The sequence below is a fragment of the Buteo buteo genome, chromosome Z (assembly GCF_964188355.1).
Source record: "Buteo buteo chromosome Z, bButBut1.hap1.1, whole genome shotgun sequence".
In the NCBI taxonomy this organism is placed as follows: Eukaryota; Metazoa; Chordata; class Aves; order Accipitriformes; family Accipitridae; genus Buteo; species Buteo buteo.
Window position 1 is genome coordinate 35,773,745 of NC_134204.1, and position 16,998 is coordinate 35,790,742.

At 37.8% G+C, this 16,998-nt stretch overlaps 1 protein-coding gene across 9 annotated transcripts in view; it reads right to left on the reverse strand.

Moving 5' to 3' along the window:
- NFIB (nuclear factor I B) overlaps window positions 1–16,998 on the reverse strand; it is a 177,430-nt gene that overhangs the window by 31,470 nt on the left and 128,962 nt on the right. For 5 of the 9 annotated variants that reach the window (XM_075020667.1, XM_075020672.1, XM_075020671.1 and 2 more), the window contains exons 7-8: window positions 12,931–13,062; window positions 10,258–10,505 (exon numbers count right to left, since the gene is read on the reverse strand). In XM_075020667.1, the coding sequence (XP_074876768.1) occupies window positions 10,258–10,505; window positions 12,931–13,062 (380 nt within the window). The remainder of the gene's footprint in view (window positions 1–10,257; window positions 10,506–12,930; window positions 13,063–16,998) is intronic. The other 4 variants (XM_075020669.1, XM_075020668.1, XM_075020673.1 and 1 more) reach the window with 1 other exon arrangement.

Here is a 16,998-nt window from a genome sequence, read left to right on the forward strand (position 1 = left end):
AAAATAAGAAGGCAGCATGGATTCAAAGGAAAGTATTCAAATGAATACTTTCACAAATAACACAATTTCCCCAAATAACTGGCACACGACATTAAATTTTATTCACTTAACTATTTAGATAGATCTCCCTTATTATGTGTAATTGAAATGAAAATAAGATGTGGCAGAATATATACAGGACAATTTCTATAAAATAATGTGGCCTCAAAGTTTACTGAGCATCTGCATGCATGCTTACATGACCAATAGGTCATAAGTGGGGAACTCGCACAGTAATTACAAAGGTCTTTCCACAACAATATAAATTACATCTTTACATTACAGCAAAGTCATATATTAAGTATGTGTCAATAAGCCCACTTTCTTTGAGATCTGTCTTAGCAGTGGTTTAAGGAATTTTATTTTGTGGGTTCTATTTTAAAGGCCTGCCTGCCTCTAAAACCAGGTGTCTTGGTGACCAGAAATCTGACTCCACCTGCCTTAGAATAAAATGAAAATTTTAACTAACATAAATTGAGAAAATCTCTAAGAATTGCCTAAAATAAATTCCCCATACAAATGACCTAAGATGCTCCAAAACTTAGAAGCAAGTACCCTTACTCGCTAGTTGCGAGTTGTACAGAGTTCAACTCGAGACATCTTGATGTTGCAATAAAACAGGCTCTGTCATAGCTAAGGGAGCCACAACACAGTTTGAAGCATTTGTGGGCAAAACAGTCAGAAATATAAGGTGGGCCTTATGATAAACTTTTCCCTAAACACTGAAATTCTTGTCAGTAAGACCTGCTTGCTATGTTGGACTGGATTTTCAGTATGTTTCTGGGGACCCTGCTGCAGAGGCAAGCCCCCTCTCCTGCCCTGGAAGCCAGCTGTCCCCACAGCCTGCTGGAGGGACTACCACCTCCCAGTTGTGTCTGGTGGCTCCTAGATGGAGTCACTGACCTGTGACCACAGGGCGACCTTAGGAGCCTTAGCTCATGTGGTGTGCTAACATATCACAAAACCAGCTGAGAATCCCTTATCTAAATGACCAACTTTTACTAAAAACGAAGAAAGAAGATTCCATGGAGTTTATGGATTAAAACAGACAGTGTCATCAGCTTCCAAAAGCAGCTCTGTCTCCAAAGCCAGACTCAAATTAATTAGGACACAGCTGGAGACCAGGACAATTTAGAGCAATGTATCACCTTCTACTGTTCCCTAGTGATCCCAGGTCAACAGGAATGCAACGGCTCACATAGGCTTCAGCTTAGTCCTTGTGCGTATGGTCCAAATGAGCAAACTGAGTTATAAGGCAAAGAATACCCCATTCTCATATAAACCATGTTTTTCCCTGTGTGATACATAACAGCAGTGCAGTACATCCCCCCACTTCAACCAAATCGAGGGTGAAATCCTGTCCTTGTTGAAATCCATGGGGAAATTGCTAGTGATTTTGGTGGATCTGGTTTGTGACCTCCCCACCAAGCATCTACATTTCTATTTCTTTTCTTTTTTTTAATGTCATCTTAAATGGTAGGCATTGTTCCATATCTGTCCTGTGTATAAAACTGCATGCAGAAACAATACAATGAAACAGAGGTCTGCAACTTCTAGATGTAAAAATAAAACCTCCAAACTAAGAAAAGAGAAAACTCATTACTTCAATAAGTTTAATTCTTATGGTTCCAACATTTCAGACTCTGCACATGAGATTTCAAATGCAATTATAACCTAGTTACCTGCCTCAACAATTTTATTGCATATTGGCACATTTCCCCAAGTATCTTCTGGCTGCATTTTATAATTTATTCTGATTTTATTTTTGTAACCTCTAACATCTATTCTTTTCCCTTTTCAAGTTGTTTTCACATTTGTAACATAACATTTTTTAAAAAATTTTGCAGTAATGTCAAGTACTGTATATTGCAATAACTGTTCAGGTGTTATTGCTCAGCAAACAAGATAGCTCAAGAAGGGATAAGGACACACAAGATGGAGCTTGGTGTACCATGTCTAAGACCCTAACTTCTCCCCCCATACTGAAAGTTTCCTGTATTTATATTTTTAACTAACCTCAGTTGTAGGTAAGCACGTACCTACCAGGACTTTTACATATATAATTCTTCTTCAACAATCCTAGCTGTCTTTCACATGTGAACTAAGGTCCTCCCTTTGACACAGCTTGTCATGAAAAATGGTACACATAAAATTTTCTTAAAACTTAGTAGTTTTCCTAGATGTGCTACATTTGAAAACAGAGTTTATGAAAATCAGTCTCACATTCTCCCAAATTCTATTACATGAATGTCACTCATAAGAAACCTTCCTGAAACCACCATACTTGTCTTTCTTGCATGCAGTGAGCAACAGTGAAGCAGCTAACAAAACTGATATTTACATTATCATAATTAGTTTGCAGCTTAAGATCATCAAGTAGTCCTAATTAAACAGATCAGGTAATTGTCTCAGAGTTAATGCTTAGGCCTGTCTTCAGACTGACAGTGACATTGCGGCATTGGTTTACACTCAATTCACACTTCTATGGTTATCTTTGCAAGCACAAAACTAAAAGCTTTTGAAATAAAGGTCTAAATTCCAGACCATGGTATCTGATAGCAGTACAAGCTCAAGAACACTGGTGCTCTCTCTCTCAAGTTCTCTGTCCTGCTTTAAGTTTTCAGTGCAAAGAAGGCAACCTTCTGGTCAGAAATAGTACTCTGAAGTTGACAATTCATAATCTTATTGAAAATTGGCTGCTGGAAATAGATTCTGTGACCTGTTCTCCTTTCAACTTTTGCAGTTATGTCAAAAGATATTTTAGTATTGAAACTACATATCTATTTAGACAGTATCCACTTGAATTACAAGTGCAAATATTTATAACACATCATTTAATATGAATTCATTTTGTCCTTATTTAAAACAAGTTCTAGTTTCTAGTCTGAGTTTCCCCTGAAGAGATTCTTACAGTCAAATGCTTTACAGTTTAAAAATCAACTGTTACCATCAACTAGGGCATCAATATGTCTGTGCAATGGATTCACAGAGAGATGATGCCTGAGGCATAAACCTCAAGCAAATTGCACGGAAGCGGCTGTGTTAGATAAACAAGCTGTGCATTTGAAAATGGGCAAGGGAAAGAAGCAAACACAATGAAGGTCTGGCAAATTTAGCCTGAATTTATGCAGATATACATTTTTCTATTGTTGGATTGGAGGCTAATTCGATTTTCAGATCTGTGTTACATTTTTGAGCTTTTTAATTCACACCATCTTGAATTGCCACAGATTAATCCATTTGTTTGCCCAAAGCCACAGATGAGTTATATTCACTGTCATAGCCGTAACACAACTCAGATTGTCAGACTATTAATGTCTGATTCTGTGCACTGTGCATACTTTCATCCTTAGGTATGAAGTTTGAACAGAAACTTGTAACAGGTATGAATATGGACTTTCTTAAAATCAGGATTCACTATATCTGTTTTTCCTGCTGGGATTTTACTAACATAATCAGTAACTAATTAAACTCCTCTCAGACTTCTGTTCACATATTTGCCCAAATACCAGCATATTTACACCTTAGGTCTTCAGTTATATTTTAGGACAGTCTTTTGTCATATAGCTCACTACTTCCAGCATTAAAAAAATCTTTCTGATGTCATAGTGAAATGGCAACACTAACATCTACAGAAGAGATATCCAAACATAACAGAAATTTGACATACTTATTAAACAATTGACATAAACTATTGAGTGGCTTAAATGATAAAATATATTTTATATTTAGATTTGCACAGTATCTTTTTTACAAAATAATTGTAATTATAATTCCAAATTCCAAATAAAATAATTCCAATTTTCCTTGGAATCTTAAATACAAAGCATCTTCAAAGAAATAATCAACAAAGGCCAGAAATCATCTTAATCCTGTGCATGTCTTAGGTACAGCTAAATATGAGACTGTGCTAGGTATTTCAGAAAGAAATTTCAGGGCTTAATAAAAATTACATTATTCCAGCTAACCACTATACTTGGAGAACAATATATTTGCATCTCAAAACACAGGTTTTTCAATAGAAACTCTGTTTCCCAAGAAAGTTACCCTATTATTACCAAGTGATCAATCACTGAGTGCAGTTTAGTCAAACTGCATTCAGTGTGTTTGTAAACTGTCACCCATTTCTTCTCAACAGTTCCAGGCCCTTATAATGGAAAAGTACAAATATTATGGTAAAGAACAACACTGCAAAACCCTATGGCAGTGTAATTTTGAGACCATTGATTGAATTATTTGTTGATGAAGCTGTAGAAGATCCAGTTCTGCACATTTTGGTCCTCTGCTCATGTACCAAATATCTTGTTTTAACAGTTGTCTGCTAGACACATCTATGAAGCTGGAGATCATAGCTGATAAGTTCTGTCTTTGAGTCCATACCATTGTGCTCTGTGATATCCACAGAGGGTGACAGATGCCTCAGAAAACCTACAAGTAAAAGAAACTGGAAGAAGTATCTTCTGTTTTTCAAACTCTCCCTTTTGTTGTTGTTGTTGTTGTTGTTATTGTTGTTATATGACACAAACCCAACCTTTTACCTCAGTAGAGCTTTTGCCTAGGGCACCCTAATGCTACATCACCTGTGAACATCCAGTGGGCATGTTAGTCTCCCACTAGAGGCAGCTCAATGGTACAGGAAGCAGTTTCATCAAATGTGCAGAAGACATATCCTCAAGTTATTACCTATCATCTAATATAACACAGTGTCTTTGAGTCTCTGCTAAACATAAGGGAATGGTATTATTAGTGCACTGCCAGTGAGACTGTAGAAGGTGCTGTAGGACAGTTCCTCCTCCAGCTGAACCTGGTGGGCTCCATAAAACATTTGTTTAACAAGAAGTAAGGCTATACAGATTTCCTTTCTGATATTGGACACTGTGGTAGCAACAGAAATGTACTTTGCCTTTTTATAGTGCCCCTTACCATTTTCATGGGGATGAATCTCACTAGCTTCCATATCCTTACAACCCAAGTAACTCATTGCTACAGCACATCTTACACAGACCTCACTGAGAGATGCCACACAAAAACTTCAGGTGGTGTGACACAGCTACCTGTCTGCTTGAGGAATTAGCTTTAGAAAAAACAAGTTGTTGCCAGTCTTGGCTGGCAACATCACTTCTGTACTACGTTCTGAGAGAAATCAAGGCGTTGACTTTGATTTATAAAGCTCTGAGTCTTATCCACTTGAGAAAACATTTTCCTCTTGACCTAACGCTGCTGAAACTGAGAGCAACTGCAGAGCTTCAGCAACCCATGTTCAGACACAGATATCATAAGACATTCTAGACAAAGAGTCCTCTATCCTGAATCACAATTTTACCTGTGAGTTCACAAAATCTGAATTATTTGTCAACAGGTAGAACACAAGGAAACGCCCAGCGTTCCTTGTATATTTGCCTTAACAACAGGGTAAGTCTGTATTACATAACATGGGAAAGGAAATCTCTTTGTAGATAAATGTTCAAAAGATATCTTTGGGCTAAATGGTATTTTGTGCACTCTGGAAACTTATAACTGTGCATTTAATAAACTAAAAATGAGCAAACTAAATACAAAGCAATCATTTACAACTGCAATTAAATCTTTAAATGCCTTGTCAGTAGATACAGTTAAGCTAGTACTCTCTGCCTCCCAATTACGATCAAAACCAGCACATTGCCATATTTAATCTTCAGTAATTTCTTAAAAAAATACAAGGAAAGACTTGCCCAAGAGCTGAAAACTATTAAATGACAACAAATAAAGGCACTAGCTATACTGAAGAAACCGCATGGACACATATCGCTTGTGTCGGCTTATTCTGCTAGTATTCTCCCACGAACCAACAGGAAACCCTTTGACCAGCCCAAACAGAGCCTCACAAGATTCACTCGTCATTGCTAAATGACTGCAGTTATTGTATTGAAGAATGACAAAGCATCTGCCTGGCATTCCTGAAGAGTGTGCCTATCTTTCATTGAACAAAAACCTGAATACCCCAATCAATTATGAGAGGAAATTAAGTGGCCTCACCAGCTTCCAGAAGCAGCTCTTCTCAAGCAGTTCAGATATTTCTGTCTTCAAAGATAAAACCATTAAAAAGATAAAGCTGCACACTAGCCCATATTGCAATGAAGTACATTTTAACAGCCCCAGGAATTTTAGTCAATATGTGGACAGTAGTTCACTTGGACTGTAGCATGTAACAAGTGTAAGCCATTTATTGTAAGAAGGAAAGGGTCCAATACTTAACTCGCCCAAATTGGAGGCAGTTTTACCATGCCACTGAAAACAGCGTATTTCATCAAAAATATCACAAAATTTTATTTAAGGTTACCTGTAAACTGTGCCCTTCATAATCCAAACTCAAAGGGCTTGCAAGATTATCTACTTCTGATTGCTTGGTTCAGTCAGAAAAAAAGTTTCTCACTGATGCCAGGATGTTCTTCAGCAGCATTCACCTTAACTGTTTGCTTTACCATTGTTTCCTTCATACAATTGCTGACCCTTCTTCTGTGATTCAGTACACCTTTGTCCATTTAACTTGATGGGGCATTAAGTTTGGAGCTTTTGGTTTTGACTTCAGCCACACAAGTGTTGTCATGCTTGGTGATTTGTTCAGGCTCACTGGAAGTCTGATTTTGGTACTGTATATTCATTCATACACTCTCAATTATTAATGTGTTTCAAGTGTGTGCAGATTTGTGTGTGTGTGCGCACACACATGTACCTATACACAGAGGAGGTAATATCTTCCAAGATTAAAAGATCTACCCATCTGGAATCACTCAAAAAGGAAATACATGTTCAAAATTTGTGATAGTTTTGAAAACATCAATACATTGTAGATGGATAAACACTGTAGGTGGATTAGACGCATACCAACCTATTCTTTTTGCTGAAACTTACAATGAACGACCAGTATCAATTTAACTCTGGAGAGATCAGCACCCCATCGTATTACAGTTACATACACATACACACAATCTCATCCAGTAACATGTGTGCCTAGCTAAGAAGAAAAGCAATGAAATAAGTATACTAAAAAGGGCTCAGCAGAATTACTTAATTAGTGGAAAGTACAGCAGTTCTCAAAACCTTGGGAACTTTTTACACTACCAGTTGGAGGCAAGTCCAGCTTTATATCTAACAAGATCCATTTCTGTTCAGTACATTTGTTTATTTATTCTCCAGATTGAACAGGGGCTAAAAAGCAGATATGCAAGAAACCAACAGCCACGGCTCTCTTTTGCTGAGGCGCATCCATTGTTGAATCATTTTTCACTGCAGCCAAAGGGCCTGTTTGAACTTCCTGACTGTTCATCACACATAATTTGGAGTATTTAACATTATGTCAAGAAAATTGCCCACTGCTTCCCACCGTGGAAACCTATGGGAGCTCTATATCTTTAAACTAATTTTACTTAAAGTGTTCCATTGAATAGCATGACTGTCTCACTATAATCAGGGCAGCAGTAATGTAATTAATCTCAAAATTGCTGTGGGGAGTACAAGGCATCTCAGTTGCTTGTCGTAACAATCTAAATTAGCATATTACTGAAAGATGTTGGGGAGGAACAGTTCATTTTAGGTAAATGCTGTCAGGGTATCCATCCTTTCTATTTCTAAAGCTGAAATTAAAACTATCATCATAGTTCTCCTTTTGAAATCCAAATGAGTATGTTTTGAGGTGGGAAAGTATAATTAAATTTGATGTGGTATTCCTACAGATGCAGTTTTGCATTTTATAATAATTAAATTTGTTTGAATAAAAATTCATGTTTTATTTAGAAAAGAAAAACTGGTTTGGCTCAAAGCATGCCATTGTATCAGAACAATTCCCTTTTGTCACTGAAACTTCACAGACGGCTGCTTCTTCTTTTCCTAAGCAAAAAATTATTCTTGCCATTTTATTTTTTGTACAGCCATCCTTTAACTGTTTTATTTAGAGATAATTTGACTGGGCATGCAACTCCTGATGTATAGCATATCTCAGAGGTGAACTTTAAAGAATTAAATTTAAAAGAGATTCCACTAATAATAGTGATTAATGATAATAAATAGCGGAGAATAGCTGATGCAGATGCCTAGAATCCCATACTTGGTGTTGTTTAACCCCATCACCTCTTCTCAAGAACTAATCAAACATCAAATGAAATGAAGAACGTTACCCTAATATAAAGGTTATGAAAGGTGATGAAAGTAGTAAATTGAGTAAATTTAGCCTGTTATTCCCTATGGTGCCACAACATAAGAATAGGATGTGTTTTCAGTTTGCTACTACTCTGAAAAAAATCAGCAGAGTAAAATTTTCTCTTTTGAGTCTAAAGATTAATCTTTCAACCACAGATAAGGGAAGAGAGTAAGACAAGAGAAGTGAGTAAGACTCTTGTTGGGCAAAGAGCTGAAAGCACTTCTCCTGCTCAATTAATATACTCCCTGGTGTTAAAATCACATGACAGTGCATTTGTCAACTGTCTTAAAGAAAGTCAGATACTTCATTTAGATGTTGTATTTTTTCAGCAATGATCCAAAGCAGAACACTGAACAATCCAGAGATTATCACCTGATCTGCTCTTTTAATATATATAAGAAATCAAAATGTAAGTAAAACAAGCACTGAATAATTAAAGAAATGCATAACAGAAAGGGCCTGATTTTAATTTGCATAATTTTTCCCTTAATAGTGCCTAATTAAGACATCAGTTTAAAAAAAAAAATCCAACAGAACTCTAAGATTTTCCTCACTGAATTAATGTTAAGGACTTTTAATGGATGTCTTAATTAGACTTTGTTATTCATGGAAATTTTACACAAATTAAAATCAGGTCCTGCATGCAACATTCCCAGCTGAGTCTCAGCAAAAATGCTATATGGGACTGAAAGACTTTTAATCCATGCACAGATAGCAATTTGTATTCTAAAGCCAACATACTTCATTTTCACTTTTTTGTTTAATTTGCATTAATATTGTCACCAACAAAAATCTCATAGTTAGGATTTCTCCCTTCAAAGTAAATTTTGATTTTATGGACCCACTTTTTTTTAGATATGTAGAAAGTCATGCAGTTGGACCAGAGCAGTATCCCCTGGGGACAATAGCCACAATGACCTTCTGAACAGCCTAGAGGGCCTGTGTCTGTTATTCAACACAGAAAGTTTGATTCAGTCTCAAGTTGTGCCTGAAACACACGCTGAAAGGCTTGTCATTATTGGTGAAAAACAAAACAAAACAAAGCCCAAACCAAAATACTGTCACAGCGATCCCTTCATCCCTGATAAGACAGTCCTTCCAGAGGAACCTAACTCTTAGGAGCAGGAACACCTGACCGTGGTCTCTTCAGTTTACATTCGCAAGGCTCTTCCAAAAAATGTGCTAAAGCACAAGGTACAGGACTCCACAGGAGTCTTTCAGACAAGGCATCAAAAATAAAAAACAGCCTGAGCAGCAAAGATTACATTACATTGACACTGGAAATATTCCAAATATTGTCAGACCAAGTCTCAACTGCAGTTTATCCTGTAGTGCAGATCACATGCTAACGCTATGTGCTGATGCTATCATGGAAAGTAGTTTTGCACACAGTCCTTCACAAATTACTTCACTAATGAAAACCATGTTCATTTCCCATATCAGACACAATTCTGAATCAGTGTAGCAGCCAGGAACTCATCTGTTACTGCATGTTCTCTACAAAAGGAAGAAAAAACGATTTTGTGGGTCTGTGCTGTGCTCATTACAGTAATGTCTTTGCATCTGTGCAAACAAATGTCAGGTGCCTATGAAACAGGACAAGCGTTACCTTGCCAGAGTTTATTTTCATTGTTGGTCTATAAATATACTTGTATGTCTGTGCATGTGCATACATGCACGTGGATGTATCAGCACACTCCTTGCTCAATCCTGCAGCAGGAGGTTCATCTCCGGTGGCCCTGCATGGCCACAGAGGTGCCCAGCCTGCAGGAGGGGTGCAGGACTGGGACCTGCCCTGTTAGTGCTGCTGGGTCATTCAGTACAAGTATTTTTCTTATGCTTGACAGAGGAACAGCGAGTGGATATGACTAACCTGCACCCTTTATTCAACCACGCTGAACAGGAAAAGTCACTGGCTTGCTTATATGACAGCTCCCAGCTTGCTCTAAGACCAGAACTAGTGAGATATTGGTTTAGACACCCTGGTAAACATACATTCCTCACAGGATTTCTTTTGGAGGGTTCACATTGTTTTACAGTACCTGGCTAGTCTGCGGGCTGGACGGGTCGTAAGAAGGTACATAATTCTTCAGAGTATCCTGAGGATTCAGGTGGGGAGGATATCTGATCGTTGGATGAGAGAAGTAGCTAGATGGGGCAGGAGGGAGAATAGCTTGTGCTGGAAATGGCAATGGTGAAGGTGGAGGTGGAGTTCTAGTTGAGATGACTGGAGAAGATAAAATAAAATTAAAATTACTTCGCATCTTGTTTCTTCTAAAATTCTTCACCTCTGTATTACAGCAAGAAAAATAAAAAGTCAGTTATAAATCAGTACACTGCACTCCTGCTTCATGGCATCTTTACAGAAAAACTTACATGTCCTCCCCTTACATTATCCCAGGCAATGGAAAGTGCTACTGTTTCAAATTCATAAATACTGTATCTTGGATTGGTTTTGCAGGTTATGCCATCATATTTTTTCACTTTTTCTTTAAACAGTAATCATTCTGTGGCATAAAAGACATTTCAATTATACAGTTTTCCCATCTGGAGCCCAAATAAACATAACAAATATCTTAATAAATAAAACCTACACTTTTATCCACAGCATCCCAGCAGAGGAGAGCAAAGTCACCAAGTCCTAAGAAACAGTTAGTGATTCCTCACTGCATTGCCCTCTACTTGCCTCATGTGGGGATGGGCTAGTAACTACTCATCAATAATGCCATGAATATTAGCTGACCTTTGTGAAAATACTAATGAACATTCAACTGCAGGGCCTGGGAAACCAACCCATCCAATAAAAATATCTCTAACAAACAAAAAATATCTACCCTGTACATATTTTTCTTTGCATTCTTTTTCTTCCCAGCCCCTACAAACACACACTTCTCTATCTATAGACTATATGTAATGCCTAAACAACCAGCAATGTTTTCACAGTGGAAGGAATGTACAGCATGTCCTGCTGCTGCCCAGTCGTCTGGCTGGAAGTGGAGAGTGTTCCTCTATCACACTGCACAACAACCCGCTTTCCACCCTTACTACATATCTAGAGGGCACCTACTTGGCAACATATTAAAAAGGAGCTACTGAGTTCAATGGAAATAGAGAAGACAACAGTGTTTTCATTTTCATTAGAGGGAGGGTACAAAATCAGGTCTGTATAAGCAAGGTATTTTATAAACTGCTCACGGTTCTACACTGTATCAGCACAAGCACACCAACACTGCTTTTCTGGATCACCTCTCTCATCTTTGGTTTTTTTCAGCTTAATTTTTAAATGACTTGCTATTTTTGAGCTAGGACCAAGTCATAGTTTGCTCAATTAAAAACAACAGTAAGGATGTTCCAAAATTGCTGTACATGGTAATCAAAACCTGGCAAATCTCAAAAACATTGCTCACTGGCATAATAGAACAGGCTACACAGATAGAAATCAGGTTTTGTAGCAAGTAAATAGCTCATCAACAAATTAGGTTATGACCGTCACTCAGATTCATATATCTAAAAGTTATACACTACAGCAAATGTAAAGATCTATGCATAAGTATAGGGCCAAACATAATTATGGAAGCTTCTTTTGTGACAGGCTCATTTTAGTCACAGCCCCACCAGTTCAGTTCAATCAAAAAACATTAGTTTCTGCTCTGACGTGGGAGCTGTGCAAAACAAACACAAGTGAGCAGAAATCTATCCCTTCCATTTCATCCATCATCTCGATGTGCTTGAGTATTTACTGATAATGGAAACCTTACAGAGACCAGAATGAGTCCAGGCTCACTTTCATAATACAAAGTAAGTGAATGTTATGGGGAAAATAGTCCTTACGCATGAACTGAAAGAAAGGAAGGAACATGAAATCATGGAGCAATCACAAAACAGAAACTTCTCAAAGCAGCACTGCATGTTAAAGAAAAGCAGAAAGAGTCCTCAAATCTGTTTTACTCCTCTAGTCACCCAACTTCGCTCAAGAAATGAATCCCTTGATATGCAGTTTGTAAGGAGACGTGATGAGCTGCGGAGGGGAGACTTCCAAGGACCATGTTCTCATCTGAAGAATCAGGGTCACTCTCACCTCTAAAATTAAACAGGCCATGATGCTGGAATTTCACTGTCATTCCTGATAAACCCTCAAGATAACATGTATACCATCACATTTCAAGTGTCTCCTTCACACTTTAAGTGAAGTTTTATTATGGATTTCCTATGGATTTCAGAAAACAGGTGTTGAAAAATATTTATCAGGATTCTACCTCTTTAGACAGAGTATTCAGAAGAAGAATTGGTACTTATTTCATTGTGTCACATAGTGAACACGGTTGTGACTTCTCTTGTGTATTAAATCCTACCTATTCTGGTATTTAAACACAACATAGTCATAGCAACAATAATAAAAAAGGATGTAGGTGGAAGGAGGAAAGACAGAGATGATTTTTCCTCCATCAGTTTCTTCATGTAGCTTACAGCTTATTTTATTCATTGGTTAATCCTAAATCCTTTCCAGTGGCTTGCAGCAGTCAGACAACCTGAGCTGAATTTAATGAGCATTTCTGCAAGGATACCCCAACCTGTTCCATGTCTACTCTCACCAGTATTATAAATGTGGTTAGGTCTCTAAGAAAGTCTGCAAAAACACATGACAATCTGATTGTAGGAAAGGAGAACAGCCCAAATGAATAGGGAGGTCTTTCTTCCTCCTCCATAACCCTCACCACTGTGTGCAACTCCTGGGATTCCTGGGTGATGATGCTGGGGAAAAGTGCTCAGTCTTGGTGAAGAATCCTGGGGAGAAGTAGGACTAAACAAAGGCTTTTCAGGTTTCTTCATTGTAGGAGAAGACATATCTGTAATAGAAAAACAATGGAACAGTGGCATTAGCTTAGAAGCCTTTCTCAGGACACATCATTTTGTACACTGAAGATATTTATTTTTACTGTTCTTGCATAAATATTGTTTGGTGATGCAGCTCCCCTATGACCAATAAACTAATTTTAAAGTATTGCTTTCAAACTTGAGAATGAATAATAATCCCCTAACTGGTCTTTGTCCTGCAAAACAGAAACTACATTCCTTTCATACCAGACAAGCCAAACGGTGAAGAAATGTATATCTTCAGAATCTCCCTAGACATTTCTCAGTTCCCCAGAACATCACCAGATCATGTGACCCTTCAACAGCCACATAATCTTTATTGCATTTTTTTAATGGAACACCTACACTCAGGTGTGTAGGGTAACTGCCATACACATGCTGTGTTATGGTATTTATTATTTTGTTATTTCAAAACCCATCCCTTACCCTTCCCAAAACCATAGTGAAACAATGTAACCTCCCTAAGAATAAAAGGTACTTTAACTTCTCTATCTCATATTTTCCAGCCAAAACCAGGACACTCAAATAGGGCCTTCCCACCTCTTCCCTCCACTTTCCCTAACAAGAAGAACGTCTCTTTATAGTTCACCACGTGAAGATAACACACCAGTAGGGACAAATGTATGATTTCTACCACGCAGGGTTACTGATATTGTATAAAGCAAAAATACCGGATTCTTTCTGAAAGTTTAAGTTAGTTAAACAACATTCATTGGACTTTGCACCAAATTATTTCAAAGTTAATTATAATATTTTTATAGGACACACATCAATATCGTAAGTGGGTTCCATTTCAAATCAATGGGACTAACTCATGTTTAAAGCAAACATCATTTCTTAAGTACTTTACTGGCCTGGGGCCACATTGCAGCTGACTTTCCTACATGGACCACGTTAGCCCTTAAAATGATTTTGGCACTTTTAATATTGGAACACTCTATTGTGCTATTCTGGGGGACATACAATCATCTTGGAGGTCAAAGACAGGCCTGCAAAATGTGAGCGCCTTAATGAGACAAAAATTGGACCAATGCTTTCTGAACTGGCTGGAGTTTAAGTGTGGGTTTTCACCTGGAAAGCCGTGCTTAGCGCAGGACCCATCAAACTGAAAGACCACTTGTCCACTCTGCCCCATCCCGCTGTCAAGCCCTGCATCAGCACTGGCACAAGACCCAGAGCAGATTCTGCCAGTGCCCCTCCACCATCCCCCATGCAAGTCCCCTACTCCTCTTTCATCCTGACTGCTAAGTCTGCTGATTTCCCAGATACCCTGCAAGGTTCACCTCTACAAGAAGGCCACAAAGAAAGGATTTTATTCAGTGAAACATTCAGCAAGGGCGAGGAATTTCTTAACAACAAAGCAATTCAACACTCATTCAGTTTTAACAGATATGACAAAGGTTACTGTATACTTTTTATTATACTGATCTGTTGCAATTTTATGTTGTTATCAAAAACACTGAGTGCTGACAGAGGCACCTCTAGCCGTCTTGTAAAAATTTGGTAAATAAATTGTTGTTGAGGAAGAAAATGGAGCAATATTTTATTTCTTTGAATCTATCAGCAGGTAGCAAAGACAAAGTTGCCAAATGGTTATAGTATTGTTGAATACATTGTGCTAAGCTAAGAAATAATTTTTAAAATTGCAAGACTGAATTTTTTTAAATTGAGTTTTGCATAGGCAAACCATGGTAACAACACACATTAATTCTGGAATAATTTTCAAATATCTCATTATGTTTTATTTTCTGCTCAAATGACAGCCCTAGCTTCTTCACATAAGGCCCTAGTTCCGTCAGAGCAAGAAAATTCTCACACCTCCACAACAGATGTAGGGTTTTATAAAAGCCCAGGACAAAATTAACCAGATATTGTCTTTGTACTGTGGTTCTGTGCGTGCATGACCTCTATCTCTGCAGAAATGCTGCAATGTTACAGTCTGAAAAAAAAGATAAGTGTGCCTAATGGCTTGTAGACACAGCCTTCCACTACAATGCTGTGGTCATCAGTAGTTGTCACAGAACTTATCAGTGACCAAATATCTCGTTGGCTTTACCACATACAGGCTTTCACAAAAGAGAGAATGTACAAACAGTTCAATTTTATTTCAGATTAAAAGTACTGCACTTAAGTCTCCCAAAGAGAAAAAGAGACCATGGGCTGGAAGTGGAAAATCTTTTCCTCATGTAAAGCTCATATTTAACAAAAGAATTCATGAAAGAAAGAGCTGCCTAGCTCCTGAAGGTCTGCATGCGTCAGAGCTCTAATTTCTGGAATGCAGCAGAGATTTAGTTTGGTTGGTGGCTGTTACTTCATTAAACAAGCAAAAGTTTTTGTGTTTTTCAAAATCAAAATATTGTAGTTGCTCGGAAGAAGTATGCTATATAAAGTGCAATGTAATCAGAGTACCCATTAACCCCCCAGTGGCATCACTAATTTGAAAAGAATCTATTGAAAAGGAGACTGGTAACTATGATAACCCTAGCATTTGCTTTAAAAATGTGTAATTTATTCCTGCTCCTACTTTACACAAGTAAGAATTGCAGTTAGCACATAGAAAATAGCATAAATCACAAAGCAAATGCAATGAACTTCTCATACAGAAGACTGTTTCCTCATCAAGGTGATCACAACTCATAGTCCAGAAGAGAAAATTCAGCCCTGCCATAAAAATACTTCTTACCCACCAAAACAGCGACTTTAACACACACTGCACAGCACACCATCATGAAGTACTTTCAGAAGAAGACTCGTTATATATAGCATAGGCAACTGCAGAGAATAACGGCTGAAGTGCAGGCAGCAGCTTCTTTGTTAAAACAATGCACTTTGCATTGAGAAGTAATTCAGATAGCCCCTTCCCCCCTGCAGCCCCCGTGGCTCTCCCCATGTATGCCTGGCCATCACAACGCAGCATTCATACTCGGGCCACTGCCAAATAACAGATGAAGCCGACAGGGTAGACAGAACTGTTTGTATAGGTTAGGAAGAAAGGCTGCAGCCATCTCCTCCTTGACCAAGAGCAGAGGATTAGAGCTTTAATAGGAAAACACACAAGTTACATTTCTTTGGAGAGTTACCAGTTACAAAAACAAAAAGTGGAAAAAAAAATGCAAAGCAGTTTTTCACTGTCTTTAATTTTGCGTATAAGAAACAGTGCCTTTAAATAAAGCAGGATGAGTTAAAGTGACAGTGAGACTTCATATGATTTCACAAGTAGTTTCTACATAATAGAAAACACACATTTTTCTGATCTTAAAACATGTCTTATTTTTTCCACATCAGGAAATATAGTGTAGTAGCTACATAGAGCTTAGTTATATACTGAAAATTACATAATGAATGACAAACAGAGGTCACAAAAATAGGCCACTTGCTCTTATGTCTGTGTCAAAGTTTCAGGAATGAGATTCCAATCCTTATTACTTTGAGAATGAAAATAAAACAGTTTCAAGTGTGATTTATTTGTAGACTATTGGAAAAAATGCTAAGTACAGATGAAAAGCAGAAAGATGCCAAAAGCACTTGGACAAAGTTATCAGAAGGTCAACATTAATCAGACACTGTGTCCTGTCCTGCTGAGAATTTTCTTCAAATGTGAAAAATAGGCTTTTTTTGTGGTGGTTTGTTTTTTTGTTTTTAATTCTTGGTGTTGTTCCAAATCACTCTTGCCTGTATTCTCATATTACTGTGGAGATACAGCATGTATGCACCCAAACGGGTGGCATGTTATACATTTTAAAGCATCACATCAAAGAAAAAAGGCCTTATGCAAATAAAAAGAGTTAGATCATCTCATCTCCCAACAAGGTAAATCTGTCTACCTAGGAAGGCAGAAGAGCTGCTGTGAAGCATAACGTATGTAGCCTGCTCATCAGCAGCTTGCACAAATGGTGCTCCAGATGTAT